Source organism: Berghia stephanieae, chromosome 2, assembly GCF_034508935.2.
Source record: "Berghia stephanieae isolate SIO BIC M18660-M18661 chromosome 2, UCSD_Bste_1.3, whole genome shotgun sequence".
In the NCBI taxonomy this organism is placed as follows: Eukaryota; Metazoa; Mollusca; class Gastropoda; order Nudibranchia; family Aeolidiidae; genus Berghia; species Berghia stephanieae.
The window spans coordinates 22,967,424-22,983,750 of NC_088361.1; the positions used below are offsets into that span (position 1 = coordinate 22,967,424).

The 16,327-nt window shown below is 35.5% G+C and overlaps 3 protein-coding genes across 7 annotated transcripts in view; 2 read left to right on the top strand and 1 right to left on the bottom strand.

Moving 5' to 3' along the window:
* Positions 1 to 4,457, bottom strand: part of LOC144964504 (ceramide glucosyltransferase-like) — a 47,969-nt gene extending 43,512 nt beyond the window's left edge. Inside the window, exon 1 of one of the 3 annotated variants that reach the window (XM_078898879.1) lies at positions 4,216 to 4,457. The gene's annotated coding sequence lies outside the window, so the exon portion shown is untranslated. The remainder of the gene's footprint in view (positions 1 to 4,215) is intronic. The other 2 variants (XM_078898878.1, XM_078898877.1) reach the window with 2 other exon arrangements.
* On the top strand, positions 207 to 1,305 carry LOC144963899 (52 kDa repressor of the inhibitor of the protein kinase-like). The gene is made up of 2 exons (XM_078897846.1): positions 207 to 349; positions 948 to 1,305. Exons 1-2 carry the CDS (start codon positions 207 to 209, stop codon positions 1,303 to 1,305), a joined length of 501 nt encoding a protein of 166 aa, XP_078753972.1.
* A 42-nt stretch (positions 4,458 to 4,499) lies between the features above and the next one.
* LOC144964505 (15-hydroxyprostaglandin dehydrogenase [NAD(+)]-like) lies at positions 4,500 to 15,718 on the top strand. Of its 3 annotated transcripts, none has more exons than XM_078898880.1 (8): positions 4,500 to 4,791; positions 5,870 to 5,982; positions 6,670 to 6,793; positions 7,972 to 8,078; positions 9,393 to 9,489; positions 10,545 to 10,621; positions 12,099 to 12,244; positions 13,047 to 15,718. In XM_078898880.1, the coding sequence occupies exons 2-8, from the start codon at positions 5,890 to 5,892 to the stop codon at positions 13,180 to 13,182; spliced, it is 780 nt and encodes a 259-aa protein (XP_078755006.1). In that variant the 5' UTR covers positions 4,500 to 4,791; positions 5,870 to 5,889; the 3' UTR covers positions 13,183 to 15,718. The 3 variants fall into 3 exon arrangements, with proteins under 3 accessions (XP_078755006.1, XP_078755007.1, XP_078755008.1); XM_078898881.1 differs by having other exon boundaries at positions 4,718 to 4,785; XM_078898882.1 differs by having other exon boundaries at positions 4,779 to 4,997.
* Positions 15,719 to 16,327: the final 609 nt, after the last annotated feature.

The following is a 16,327-nucleotide window of genomic DNA, read 5'->3' on the forward strand; positions in this document are numbered from 1 at the left end:
GAGTAGGTAGGTTACCACAGAGACTGCACTCCTTGATTTCCGTGTAATTGGGTCGCGCATCCGTTAAAACATGTCACGCCGTATCGTCATATTTGTCATAGTCTGTTTCAGTACATTGTCTGTATTAATGCAATGGTTTTAACCACTTTACTCTGCTGCGTGCTTTTGTTATCGTTTTTGTATTCTCTTCACAACACGCATGAAAGATGGAGTTTGAAGATACTGCTCAAAGTTTTCAAGAAAACATTAAAAGATATAATTCAAAGTGGTGCAGTGCTATAAATTGTACAAATTCAAAGATTCGATGTCCTAATTTGTCTTTCTTTTCGTTCCCTCTGGATGCTGAAAGGTACGTTGAGATTTTACTTAGATGTCTACCTTATATCGGTTAGAATTAATTTGTGGCCATTGGTCTCAATATCAATTTATACTGCTGTTGGTGATGACTATGACAAATTATTGTCATTGTGATGGCGAAGGCAAAGAGGAGGGGACACGAACGATGATGATGACAATGATAATCCCGATAATATTGATGGAGAAAGATGATGATGATGATGATGATGATGATGATGATGATGATGATGATATATTTATGAATTAATAGAATTGAATGGTGATGTTATGAACCTCTGAGGAAGAATTTTGAAAAGAAAGAATTGCTTTCTTATACACTGGGATGCATAGATTGAGTGGTTAAAGCAGTAGATCCCAGGCTTGGAGGTACAGGGTTTGATTAACACAGTTTTATCCATGCGCTTCACGCGACTCGAGTGTTAATGGGTACCGGTCAAGCTAGTAAAGTAATCTGCAATTGACTAGTGGCCGGTCCAGAGGTTAACACATAATTTACCAGTCAGCTTCACGTTATAGAAACCGGGCTAAGCTCCGGCTAAGGACCTACTTAATTGCTTCTCAGACATTTGACATGTTTTTCTTTAACCTAGGTCCCGAGGGTGGGTGATCAATTCACGTAGAGCTGATTTAGAGAAGAAATCTTATGAAAAACTGCACAGGGGCAATGTCATCTGCGAAATACATTTTGAACCAAGCTGTTTCAAAGAAACAAAAGGAGAGAGGAAATTATTGAAAAAAGATGCTGTCCCATCGGTATTTAGTGTTCCAAATCCTCCACCTAAACAAACACCCTCTCGGCCACCACCTAAAGATCGCACTGCGTGCACACTGTCACCAGCAACTACGTCTCGTGCAGAAATCGATACTCAAGTGAATGATGTCGAGAAAAAAATATGTGAGCCAATGGATGGTCATGTTATTCAGCAAGAGAACAGCTTACTGAAATGAAAGTTATCTTCTGAGAGGACTAAAAGTTGCAGGCTTAAGAAAAAGCTTAAGACAGTGACATCCACCACAGTCTGCGCATCCACTGGACAGAGGAACTCCGTCGATGAGCCACGAATTGACATGAAATGCATTCAGTCAATGCTAAAAGATCACCTCCCTCCAGAAGTGCTTGAATTAGTAATGACGCAAATAAGAACAACACAGGCAAACAGGCATGGAAGAAGGTGGACACCTAGTGAAAAGGCTTTTGCTTTGGCACTCTACAACACAAGCCAAAAGGCATATTCCATGGTAAAAATGAAACTCTGCCTTCCTTCATCAACTACTCTAACTAGGGCAATGAGGAATATTAATTTAAGGCCAGGTATGTGCGATCAGATGCTCCAAATCTTTAAAATAAAGTTACTGGAATGTCTGATTTAGAAAAGATTTGCGCTGTCGCAATAGATGAGATGTCACTGAGGAAATCCCTGAGCTATGATTCCTGAATGATGAATTTGAGGACTTGAGGATTTTGGTTCGATTGGAAGAACTAAACAATGCGCCACCGAAGCTCTGGTTGTGATGGTAAGAGGACTTGCATTCACATGGAAGCAACCACTCGCATACTATCTGTCTAATGGACCAACAAAAACTCATGTCCTTCAAACAATTTTGAAAGACATCATCATCAGGATTAGAGATTTAGGTTTGATTCCCAAAGTGTTGATCTGGGACCAAGGCACCAACAATCAAGCGGTTGTTACAAAATTAGGTGTAAATAGAGACAGGCCATATTTCCTCATCAATGATGAAACGTCATTTGTTATGTTTGACTCCCCACATTTGATGAAAAGTATTAGAAATAATCTAAAAAAGAGTGGATTTGCAATGGACGGCAAAATTATTTCATGGAATCATATCCATGTTCTTCGAGAAAGATTTAAGATTCCCAATACGAATGGCCCCAAAATTAACAAAAAGGCACATTACTATGCCACCATTTGCAAATCTAAGCGTTAAACTTGCAGTGCAAGTCCTCAGTCACTCTGTTGCTGCAGGGATAACCACCATGGTCCACTACGGCGATCTCCCACCAGAAGCGATGGCAACTGCACAGTTTGTAGAAGAATGCAACAAGCTTTTTGACTGCTTCAACAGTTCGTCTCGCAACGGCAAAACTCCCATGTCCCATGCAATCTCATCTTCAACCGAGCACGTGTCGTTTCTGAGAGACAAACTGATGTGGTTTGACAACATTAAACCTCTCAATAAGAGTGGAAGACTGCCATGCATAGAGGGATGGAAGTTGACAATTGCTTGCCTCCTGGATCTATGGGATGACCTTTCAAACAACTTCAACATGTCATTCCTGTTAACAAACCGACTGAATCAGGACTGCTTAGAGAACATGTTTTCGGTAGTTCGAGGCAAAGGCGGACATCGTGTCAATCCAGATTGTCGGGAGTTCCGGTCAGCACTGACCCAGATCATGGTGGATGCAATACTCCTTCCTGGAAAAGGCGGCAACTGTCAAGCAGACTTGGACACATTTCTGTTTAAGCTCGACACCATCACAACAAAGGGAGCCACCCACACAGTCAGGACACGGCTTCATCAAGATATTCCAAGGCTCATCCGACCCTTTGTACAAAATTGCGCAAGTAATTCTGTACTAGGAGTTCCAGAAAAAGACATTGTCGCCTACATTTCGGGATATGTCGCCAAGAAACTCTTAGGAATAGTTTGTGGTTTGTGCAAGACAAATCTCATCCAGGAAAATCCCTTGTTAGACTCGTCTTATTTCATATCAATGAAACAATATCCCGACCTAAAGGAGGGTGGACTAACGATACCATCACCTACTCTGCAACATTGCCTCGAAATCGCCGAAGTCGTATTTCGCGATGGAATCAACTCCTTGCGTGTTGCTACTGGTGTAAGGTTCAGGCTGGTCAAAAAAATGGTCGAGGCCACAATGGACATTCCACTTGACTGCAGGATTGAGAAGAACTGCTCAACGAAATTCCTTTCATTGAACCTCTACACTACTATTAGACTACATCATTTCCTGAGATGTCACAACCGTGAGATGGACATTGGTGGCTGCAATAGGGGTAGGAAAAGAAAAGCTCTAACGTTTGCACATATGTAGATACTAAGGTAAGACCAAGTAATTCTATTCTTTGCTATTATGCTATGTAAATAACTTAGGTCATTTTAAAATCTCATTTTCAGGTCCCCTGTTTTCACAATAATTTCCTCTATTTCACTTTTTTTTCTTTCTCAATCTATGAAATCTTAACGAGCGCTTTATCACATTTTCCTTCTTACTCTCAACAAATTTAAAATGAATTTGATAACGGAAATAATTGTTTGGCAATTTTGCTAGGTGCTAACACTTTTGTGAGAATAATATGACTTATATAGGGAAAAAACCGCTTCATTAGAAACAGACTATAATTTATACGGCGTGACATACTTTTGAGACACGGCGAAGTCGATTTCACGAATTTAACATTGAGCGAAGGGGGATTGAGCGAGGAGTGCAGTCTCTGTGGTAACCTACCTACTCTGTGATAATAATAAACAATTATAAAGTTTGGGGGGGGGGGGGGTTGTTTTCTGTACTTCAGTTGTGCTGATTAAATAAAGCATCAATAAAGACTAAAGTTTAAAACTATTTATACATGATAGAGAGAGCGTCTGGAATACATCCTGGCGTGTGTAATTGCTTGTGCAATGGCTATATACTAAAAATTACAACTCTTAAAATAGGCTTATGAAAGCAGACACAAAAGACAACAACGAACGCGTCGTAGACAACGTGTGGTGTCCTTCACCCACGATAACTCCGTGAATAAAATAAGGAAAATAGCCAAAGTAGCGAAAAAATCACATTCATAACAAGTTGGATCACTCGTGTTTCACCTGTTACAGTTATCCCACTGTCCATGAAATATATTGTCTTTTCTATAAATTCTAATAAAGTAAAACATTGTTTTGGGTGAAATTTTGATGGTTTTTAAATTTATATCAAAATCATATTTATGCAAAGCGAACGGTGTTTTCCTCGAATACGTGTTGTGTGTCGTGAATGCATTGAATGAAGAATTCAATCCAGCACGTTCGTGAATTTTTAAGATTGCGATAACAACATTCTTTTGTGACACACGCGAGGGTGAAGGCGAGGGAGGGCACGAGAACCGGACAGCAGACAGCGAGTGGTGACCTGACACGGCACACCTGGTGCCCTCTAACCTTTGACCGATAACCTTTATAACCTCTTTGAGAGGTATATCGAGACAAACGTCTTGAATTTGTTTATGCTCAATGACAATGTTTGTTACAAATTCCGTTACAAATTACAAAGACAAAGCGATATAGCTTTACCTTTCTTCTTTTGATAATTGAAAGATCAAGTCATGTGATAAAGGAACTAGATCAGAGAGAGGGCCAATACTACGTTCGTTTTCATTTTGCCCCTGTACTTCGTTGGTGGTAGTGGTAAGTAGGTTAGCTAGGGATCTAGAGATCTAATTAGCACAGAATAGATGATATTCTTGAAGTCTAGAAGTATCTTAAGAAACTATCTAGAAGATATGGATTCTTTTTACGTTCGTGGTAGATAGACATTGTCATCTGTACCTTGAGAGTCCGGATCCCTCATTAAACCGATAATATCATAATCTCTGACTGAGTGGACTAGAATTGTAAGGCAAATTTTGTTCCCATACGAAGCCTCTCCATTTCCACTCTTTCGTTAGTATTTTACGATCACCGGCTTCTGGCAGCCCCTACCGCTTTCTACTTACTAACGTGTAACTCTGTCCACTTTTACTTTTAAGTTGCTGTGAATGGATCATTTCGCTGCCAGCTGTACGCAAAAAAAAAAAAAAAAAAAAAAAAATCATAATATTTGTATGCTGTTTCACATTTGTAAGATTGTCTGCTTTTTCTCTCAGTTTATACTTTTTTCCAATATAATTTTCATGTTAAAAAAAGTTGTTTTTATTGTTTCATGGGGTCTCTTGGTGTTCTCCCTGCTTCCTGCTATATATTTTAACAATTATTGTTTGGAATGTTTTATCCCCAAGCTCTCTTGAAGATCCTGAAGTTTTTCAGGCACGCAAACTTTTTATAAGAATTAGTTATTTCCAAAATTACTTAATGACGAGGAGGGAGATGACTGACGGGTTACACATTCAAATTGTACACTTTTTTCCCCAAAATCTTTACCCCTTTTTTTTACAAGCAACCTTACGCTTTTATTGTATTGAGGTTGGCACCTCTGCATTTAGGAGGTCCATCCTCTATGAAGATTAAAAATTGAGTATATTGTAATGTGCAGTTCGGTCTTTTTAAAATCATTGTATTTATGATAAATTTTTTTGTCACAATGTGTGTGTTCATTATCATTGTACAAAAAGACTATCATTTCCAATTTTCGTAGCATTTTATAAATGTGAAGATTTCATCATGTTGATAGCCTTTAATAGAAGAGTTTCGCCATCATGACGGATTGTTCTAAATGGGCCAATATGTTTAAATTACTTACGGATACTTATCGTTGATCTTTCCTCAGATATAACAAAAAGCCAGAAAATGCATTTGCAAGGAGCTACAGCTCTAGTGACAGGAGCTGCCCAAGGACTTGGGAAGGCTTTTTCTGAGGCTCTCTTATCCCGTGGAGCTTCAGTATGTTGGTATTTTTGGATTTTTTTTTTTCAGTTTGTATTTGAAGAGCACAGGGGGGGGGGGGGGGGGGACGGGACGCAGGCACTTTCAGATTTTAGAATAGGTGGGAGTACATATGTATGTATATTTAATATATCTTTCAGAGAATGTTTTTTACTTAGCATTTTTACATCTTAGAATTTATCTATATTGTTTATTATTAATTAAGAAAAATGAGTTCATATCTTAAAATTTTGTATTTAAATTTGAGAAAAAAAACATTCAAAAAATTAAAATGTGCTGTTTTTTCCCCTATGCTCATCATTTTCATCCTTTTACTAACCCAATGATGTTTCTAGAAGCAATTTGGAAGTTTTTAAAGTCTAGGTTCAATTATGATTATAAAATGATCCATGTTACTGGTTCCATATAATGGTCTACCTCCTCGTTGATGAGAAGATAATTTAGTAATCTGTAAAGAAATAAAAGAATATGAGATTCTTATAATTGTACTCAGATACATTTTGAAATTTCATGCCCACATCCACCGTCCGACAATGCCTAAACATTCTCTTTTATCTTGAAACTAAAACCACCTGAGAAAATCACGACTTGGGAGTCCTAAATAAGTGAAAACTATGAAAAATTCAACACTGATTATTTTGTGGGCTGAAGGTCATTTGTTTTTTCCTTCTTTCATTCTGTCAGGTTTGTCTTTCTGATGTTCAAGAGCAGAAGGGAAAAGATGTAGAGCTAGAACTGCAGAAGAAATACGGAAAAGACAGAGTCATGTTTATACAATGTGATGTTCGTTCGGAGGAAACGTTATCAAGTATGTAATGAATAATCTAGAAATGTCTTTCAAGTTTTGTTTTCATTTGTTGTCCATGGGGAAATTCCTTTGTAAAGTATAGTGCAGTGCTAGAAATTCATGCTACTTATTTTACTTGCTTTGGCCTTTTGTCCCTACAGGAGCATAGGCCAACAACAAAGGTCCTCCACTTTTTTCTATCCTGTGCCATGACTTCCAAACCTCTCTGTGTCTGTCCCAAACGCTGGGTGTCCGCTTCTACATCTCTTCTTCAAGTGCTCTTATGTCGGCCCTTCTTTTGTTTACCCTGTGGATTCCAGGTCAAAGCGTGCCGGGTGATTCTTGTTGTCGGTCTTCTAAGAGTGTGACCAATCTATAACATAACATAACATGTGGTATAGGGCAAAATAGGATAAGATCCTTTGAATGCCCTTAATATTAACGCCTAATATTAATTAGTAATGCCATAAATCTATTGATTAAATATTACAATAACGATACACGTGGTAAAGATAGTATTTCAACTTAAATGTACTCATGTGGTGTACAAACATATATCTTTAACCGTGACATGCAAAGCGCACAGACACACACACACACATACACACGCGTATAGAAGATAACCATAATAATATAATAATGCATAATATATACATACAAGATTGATCTCCATTTTCTTTTCAACATTTCTTAAGAGATTCTTAAACACCCAAATAACAAATCAATGATGACTGCCGTTACGTATAAATGATGGGTGGGGTCTTTTGACCTCCTATGATGGGCAGGAGGTCACTTGCTGTGTCTTCTCTCCCCCATGTATGTTTTCTGAGATGCTTTGTCTTTGTCTTAGAATGGAATTACTTGGTTTTGTCCTGACTCTTGAAATCTAGAATTTTTGTACTATCCCATTTTCTTCCTTTTTACTGGTGCTGAAATGAGCCGAAAGTGTCAAATGATCCTTAAAACCCTTAAAAGAGATGCTTTGAGATGCAGTTGCATAGAAAGCGCTAAACTAAATGTACATCATCATTATTATTATTATGATTATTATTATTATTATGATTATGATTATTATTATTATTATTATTATTATTATTATTATTATTATTATTATTATTATTATTAAAGACATCAAAAACAATGTATAAATGCTAATATGAAGGTAAATTCCATTTACTATAATATTTGTATATTTACAGATATGTTCAATCAAGTTTTCTCCAAGTTTGGTCACATTGACTTGATGGTGAATAATGCTGGCTTAATGAATGAGTTCCGTGTAAAAGACATGCTTGACATCAATCTGGTAAGTCTATTCAAACTATTTTCAAAGCAAATTGAAGAGAAAAGATTTATATGTATATTATATCCCTATCACCTCTACTACATATATTATAAACGAAAGAGTGAAAATGGAGAGGCTTCCGATAGGAACAATGCAGACAATGGACATTTCGGGTACAAATTGTTCGTCACCACAGCAATAACCAAATGAAAACACGTTTTCCACGTTCATTTGTTTATTGTTGTGCTGACGAAAAGTTTGTACCTGAAACGTCCATTGTCTGTATTTTTCCTATCCACAGCGTCTCCATTAACACTCTTTCGTTGGTATTTTCACGATCCTGGCCTTCAGGTGGCCCCCACCGCTCTCTACCTTACATATATTACAACACCTTAACCACCACTACCTTCAAAGGGTGATGATAAAACAATCACCACTACCAACACCACAACAACACCATCTTGAGAGGCATCGTATTCACCATAAATGTCATCATAGATAAATCCCACTACTATCACTTTTACCAATGCTATGATCATTTCCACCACAAAAATCACCACAACTTCCAGTTTCATAATCATATCCACGACCCCAATTGACAGCATAAGCAAATAAAATCACTCTAGCCACCTCATCATTATCCTCCTCACCACCACATCATCACTTTAATTGACACTTGCATTAGAAAAAAGCATCTTAATCACACCACATATGACAACATCACCACCACCACCACCACACACTGCCATATTCATAATCATTATCATTATCTCTATCACAGAAATGTCATCATCATCATCATCATCATCATCATCATCATCATCATCATTATCATCAGAGTCAGCACCATTCCATCAAAGTATCTACAAGTCCCACCAAAAAGTTATCTCTCCAAACAACACAATTGCAGACTTTTCATTAACATAACCACTACTTATCATCATCATCATCATCATCATCATCATCATCATCATCATCATCATCATCATCCTTATTATTATTATTATTGTTATTATTATTATTATTATTATTATTATTATTATTATTATTATTATTATTGTTATTATTATTATTATTATTGTTATTATTATTATTGCTATTATTATTATTATTATTATTATTATTATTATTATTATTATTATTATTATTATTATTATTATTATTATTATTATTATTATTATTATTATTGTTATTATTATTATTATTATTATTATTATTATTATTATTATTATTATTATTATTATTATTATTATTATTATTATTATTATTATTATTATTATTGCTGCCTTTCACAAAGTTTTATCTATTCCATTTCTTTTGCTTTCCTTCCATAAGTTTGCTGTCATCAAAGGATCACAGCTGGCCATGAACCACATGAGAAAGGACCAGGGGGGAAGGGGTGGAGTCATCGTCAATGTAGCTTCTAGAGCAGGTACCTTTTTTACTCTCAATCACATAAGAATTCACTTTCTACCCCATACAATGGTCACTGCCTAATAACCCACGTCTCAGGTGACAACATTAGAAAGTCTGCACTGTAAGGGGGGATACAGGATAGAAGACACAGCAACAGTGAACTCTCTGCCCACCAAAAGACCCCATCCTGTTACCAGTAATAGTTATTATGATATGCAACCAGTGTTCGCGATGTACCTCTGGTTCCAGTGTTCAGTTCAACACCTGATAAAACCATTGATAGCTGCACCAAGCAAGACAATTTTTATTTCTCCCTTGTAAATCATGTCTTTGTGTTTACTGCTTTTGTTTTCATTTTGAATACATTTTGTCTATTCCTCTTGGTAGAATCCTGTACGTGTGTCTGGATGAGACTTTTGGGTTAGTTCAAACTAACTACACGAATGGATAGCTGGCCCTGAAATCTTGAATCTACCTGTTTAATATTTGAACCTGACCCCCTTTGTCTTACTTTTTCTTGGTTGTTTTTACTTGTGAATCTGGAATTTTCTTACTATCCCATTTTCTTTTTATTTTACTGGTGCTGAAATGAGCTAAATTTGTCACGAGTGGCATAAAAAAATGTTCAAAAACAAATACAAAACAAAGCAAGTTGTGATATGTGTGAGTCCATCAATTTGTTTGCAGCATTTATTGTCATTTGTTACACACATGAGATGCCAGCTGTGCAAAGTCCCTTCTTTTTTGTTGATACCTGGCCAGAATCGACATCATAGGCTTATTTCATTTATAACAAATAATCACATTATTTTGACTTAATATTCTATGCGAACATTGCGTTACAATAAGGATAATACAGCAATCTCTATGGGCTGCTAATTGATGGAAGAACTGTTTGTATAATTTGTATCATTCGATTAAATGTATAAATATACACACATAAGAACTGTTTGTATAATTTGTATCATTCAATTAAATGTATAAATAGACACACATGAAAACTGTTTGTATAATTTGTATCATTCAATTAAATGTATAAATAGACACAAATATTTCTTCTTTTTTTTTCAGGATTGAATCCCGTGTTTTTTGCTCCGTCATATACTGCCACTAAGTTTGGAGTTATCGGGTACACCCTAAGCCGGGCTGTGAGTTATCTGCTCTTACCATTCCGAATTGTTGGTTTACCTTCATAATTGATGCAATGACAATTAAAATTGATATGCTACCTCTCAGAGATAGAAATAGAAAACAAAGGATTATGATACATTGTCCTCTTACCCCACTCTACTCATCACCTCTTTTCTTTAATCTGCTTTCTGTACCAATTCCAGTTTCAAAACAATAATCTAACGTCTTCATGATCATTATTGAAAAACTTTTTTTAAATTGTGAAGATGGACGGCATCTGGGTTTTTAAGAAATGTATTTATGTTTTTTTTTTTTTTTTTTTTGTTGTTGGCTGAAGAAGGGTTTTGAGCCCCGAAACGTTCCTTGTTTGGTATTTTGGGTTTTTTTTAAAGCTGTTTTATCCATTTTGTTTATTACTTTTTATAGGATAAATGGGTAATGGTGTAAATTATGATTTACAACCCCAGGTAAAGTACTTGCATAAGTCCAGCATACAACACATCCCCTTTTTCCTCTCTAATTCTCATGCTATGACTTAGCTTATCCTCTTTCATGATGTCAGTAAGTCACGTTGAGTTGGCTGTAAGAGGAATTTTATGCAAAGCTCTTGACTTCATCAGATATGTGACCAATTGTCTCAAAACTATGTCGGGGTGAATTTGATGTAAATAAGTGATTTGATAGTAGAAATAACAAAAATTTAGAGATTTTGATTGTTGTCACTTGAAGAAATCATGTCTATTGATTTCAATGAAATGTTAAAAAGTTAACCTTAATATCATATTTTGGACTATGATGCTAATGTGTGTACTTGAAAAAGCTCATAACATCACCCAGCCAGATTTAACGTACCAACAAACAAAACTATGTGTAACCTTAAACGTTTATATTCTGATTAATACAATTATTATGAGAAATACTCATAAAAATGACTGGCTAAAAACAAAGAGCTGAGTGATGTCAATTTCGTTCCCTCTATAAAATCAATTTTCAGCATCTCAGCCAAATGATATAAAGCTGTTTTCAAATGGGAAGTCACTTATTCAGTAACAAAGATAAAGAAGGAAAAATACGAGTCTGTCGTCGGGTGTGGAATTCTACCAAGAGTGGACTTCTAGCAAGTTAATTTCATGGGGACTGCACTGTTTGTAGTTTATATCTTTGTACATCTTTCACTTTCTTGTTTTCTTAGGTACAGAAATAATGACTAAATTTTCTTATTCCCCCATAAATTTAATTCTTCTATTATTTTTTGATTCCACTTTGTTGAATGTCAATTTCATGATGTAAAACTTGCATAGTTAGTGTATGCGACTGTTGTGTGTGTCTGTTTGGCTCGGTACGAGTGTGTTTATGGTTTGACAAGCATATTGCAAAGCGCTTTGAGGCTTCAGCATTTAGCGTTATAAAAAAACACTTTATTATTATTATTATTATTATTATTATTATTATTATTATTCTAATTAAACCAACCTTTTCTGACAATATCTAAAGGTTAATCCTCATATCAAAGACTACGGCGTCCAGATGGCTTGTCTGTGTCCATCTTTCACCAACACCTCCACGATCAATTCAATGGACGACGCCATCTTTCACGTGAAAGAAGCCCATCAAATGAAGGATGACGTTGGCGTTAACGAGTAAGCCTTGTTAAGTAAAGTAGATTATGTTGTTGTTTTTGTTTTGTTTTGTTTATTCTTCGGGCAAAACGTCGTACAGTAATCGTACAGTAATATGGTCTTCGCTTTGTACCCAGAAGGTACCTCTATCCAAATGATAGCAAGGAATTGCCATTGTCCATTTCACGCTGTAGAAACTGGGATAAACGCTGGATCCATGGGCTCTGAAGGGCTTTTTAAAAAAGATCTATTTATAGATAATTTGTTCAGCAAAGCAAGCTCTACATAATAACATCAATTTCTTATAGCTATAAACTATAAGATTTTTTCTTTTAAAAGTGACGTGCAAAACAAAGTTTATTGTTTTGTAATAAATGTGACGATTTTCCTGTAGTTGGTAAGGAGAGGGTTAAAGTTCAAATCTATCTGCTTTCACCAAGAGAGCAGTAATTGAACGGTTGTTTTTTTCTCTCTCCATGAAAATGATTAGTATGCAAGCACAGGCTTGCCATCTGACAGTTTGTTGCAGGAAAAATAATATAATATGGAGTATGATGAGGATGGTGTTATAGGGGAATGGTGAAAGAGAAGGATGATAATGGAAATATTTTGTGATGATGATGATGTTGTTGTTGATGACGATGATGGTGGCAATATTATGTTATCTATGTTCTTTATAATGTTTTAATGTGTAACCAAATGACAAATTGCTACTATTTTGAGGTCAATAAAGACCTATTATTATTATTATTATTATTATTATTATTATTATTATGACCGGCAAAGGATTAATAATATTATATCCCAAATGTATTTCTCATAGAACGGTTGATGTAGCCAAAGGCTTCCTCCAACTTGTAGAGAGTGACAACTGCAATGGTGACGTCGTGACTGTTGTAAAAGGAATTGGTGTCCGATATAATAGAAAGAATGGAAGACACGTTGGAGCAAAACTGTGAAAATTGGAAATACTGAAGCACCTCAGTTGTGATGTTTGCTTTTTTCATAACACCTTTGTTAAATTTAACTTTGCATTTGAGGCTCCTAACGATTGTCTATTTGAGGCTATCGTTACTGGGTTAAGCTCCTAACTCCACGAGATTCATGACCCTGATGAACCGCTATTCATTAATTTTTGATAAATGATTTGTATAACACTAAACAGATTACTGTAACAATATTAAACATTACTAATCAAAATAAAACGTGCTTACAGTGAATGGCATTCAGATTTTTAATTCCAACCTAGGCTGTAAATAACGATACAGAGAACCCCCATAACTAATTTTTATATTCGAGGCCAATGTATTCAGGTTAAACTTCACTTCATTTGATTCGTATTATTGGCATATTTTTTGAAAGCTTTACGGTATAAAATTGCAATTGTAAACGACCACTAGAGTGATGTATCGATCCTACCTGGGTGAAGTCAAGATTTTTTTATCCCCCTGTCCAATGATTGGGTAGCTGGGGCTGTAGATCTGGTGGAAAGTACTTTGTGATAGATTAGTGTACTATCCAAAGGGTAGCAAGCAATTGCTATTGTCATGTCATGCTATGGAAACTGGGCTATCTATAATATGGGCCTAATGGCTATGAAGGACTACTTTTAGAACATGGCAATAAAAATCTGAAAATCTCAATAAAATTGTTCATGCTTATTTCTAGATTAAAAAGGAAAATAGGTGATTTATTGATAATTAGAGCTAAGATGGAGGGCAAGTTCAGTGATGCCAACCTTACATAAAAAATGTGTATTCTTATGCATTTTTGCTCATTGTACACATTTGGCTCAGGAGTGTACGTATTATTAAATTTTAATTATTTAAGCATTTTTAACAATCATCCACTCTTTTAGTGTACTTAAACACTTTAATCTGTTTGTTGACCAAGGCGTATTATCTGGATTGGTCATATCAGATTTATAAATAGATAGACTATTTATATTGTCTATAAAGAGTAAATTTATTCATTAATTTAAAATAGTAATTATAATATTGCTAGTATGGTCTAATTGCCCATCATCAAGTTTTAGTGCTAATTAACATCTTTTCAGGATTGTACACATTTTGTCAAAATCTCGACTCATTTTGGATCTCCACTGTACACATTGTCATGGGCCAGGGTTGGCAGCTCTGCAAGTTTTTTTGTGACAATAGCATTTAGAATAGTTCATCCAAACTGTCATTGTGCCATATCACGTATAATACTAATTTACTGAAATTCAACTTATTGTTGATTATATGTACTGTTTGGTCTCATTTTTCACGGTTTTACTTATGTGTTGTGAAATGCATTATATGACAATGCATAAAATGAATTAGAATTTAGAAAAATATCTTGATTTTTATCCTTATCGGCTCGATTACTAAAGAATGAAATTATCATGAATTGAGCCGTCCAGACCTGGAATTGTACAAAGTTAAATGTTTGATCAAGTGGTTGTTTCAAAATTCTTTTTGATCGAGAGTTAGAGAATTAAAAATTTCATTTTAACTGAAGAGATAATGAATCTTGTCCGAAAAATTCGGTTTGATCAGTCAATGTTTTAAAATGTATACATTGGTTTTTACATTTTTATTTGCATTTAAAGTATTTACTCCTGATAAATTTTCTCCCATGATGTGATAAGAAAATGATCAACTCATATAAGTTATAGCCTCCAATTTTAAGAGGCAACATTTAGAGCCTTTGTTTTTCAATAAATTATAATGTCATAATTTTTTTATTTTTGACCCTGATGGGCCAGGAAAGATCAGTCTTTTATTGTCTTCTATCCCTGTATATCTTTTTACAAATTCTATGAGCTTTTCTGTCCTTTTTCTTGAATGATATTAATTGGCTTTTGCTCCACCCTTGGCTTGGGTCTTTAGCCAGAAGGGAAACAGTCAAATGTATGGTTCCATCTTTAGGGATCTACCTGTTTTATTATAAATCATATTTATTCACATTTCCTATTGGTACGTATACAATAAGTGTTCGCATTTTATTGGTACGGCCCTTGGCAAGGAGCTTGTGTCAGGATGGGACATTTAGGTAAACTTAAACAAGACACACGACTGACTGCTCTTGGGATCCAGTTTTGTCCCCTGTCAGAACTCATTTTCAAGTCTTTTTCCTTGGTGCTAATCCACAGTCTTTTTACTTTGCCATAATCTTGTTTTTTATCGGTGCTTAAGTGACTTACACTCCAGTACAGTTTCCCTGAACTCCTCCAGACATGAAAAAAAGTTGAGGAAACTGCATAAGGCAAAATTCAGGATATTGGAATGAGTTCGAGGAAACCGTACTGGAGTATAAAAGTGTTGCAAGCGCTGTATCAACAACTTCATAAGTGAAGCATTTAAAAATTTATTTTTTTAAAGTTGAGATTGTTTTGCTTGTTTTAAAAAAATATTTTGAATTGTTTAGCAGACTTTATAATATAACTTTTATTGTGCTTATTGTTTTCATACTGGTATTTAATATTAAAGAGTATAACGTTTTTGTCACACACCAAGGTGTCCATTGTATTTTATTTCTTTAACCATTTAAAGGCTGGGTTAGATTACCTCAGACCAGGTCCATACCTCATTGTTGTCACTTTATTAATGTAACTTAGGCTTCATTTAGGTTTTGGCGCTAGCTTCCGGCGACAACAGACGTGTTGTGGTGTAAATTATAACACGTCTGTACAAAAAATTTCATTTTTGGGAAGCAATAAAGTATTATTATTATTAAATCGCACCTCGATTACTTCTCTTTTAGAGAAAAACAGTTATGTGTCTTCTGTTACTTTTTTAGTGAAAAGCGATAATACATTTTTTTTCAGACAGAGACAACGCTGCTAACGGCCAGGTACTCATTTTACACCTAAGTACTGTGAGAGATTGTGAGTAAAGCTATGTGCTGAGCGAGGCTCAAACCCTGAATCTTCTGATCCAAAAGCAAGTGTCATTCCACAAGACCAGAAAGTCACAAATCCCAGTCCGTGTAATGTATGCTTCATGATCAGAGATAGGCCCCAGCATGGAGTTGTAGAGGGATGCTGGTCTTCTAACGCTCCCTAATCTGTTGCATTTGTCTCTGTAGCTTTCTGTCATTCCTGGTGTGAAATTATTTGGT

Excerpts from the sequence above, each read along its gene's own strand:
- LOC144964505 (XM_078898880.1), top strand. The coding sequence starts at position 5,890 with ATGCATTTGCAAGGAGCTACAGCTCTAGTGACAGGAGCTGCCCAAGGA. Across the intron at positions 8,079-9,392 it reads ACATGCTTGACATCAATCTG|TTTGCTGTCATCAAAGGATC; the intron begins GTAAGTCTATTC and ends TCCTTCCATAAG. Across the intron at positions 9,490-10,544 it reads CAATGTAGCTTCTAGAGCAG|GATTGAATCCCGTGTTTTTT; the intron begins GTACCTTTTTTA and ends TTTTTTTTTCAG.
- LOC144963899 (XM_078897846.1), top strand. The coding sequence starts at position 207 with ATGGAGTTTGAAGATACTGCTCAAAGTTTTCAAGAAAACATTAAAAGA. Across the intron at positions 350-947 it reads TTCCCTCTGGATGCTGAAAG|GTCCCGAGGGTGGGTGATCA; the intron begins GTACGTTGAGAT and ends TCTTTAACCTAG.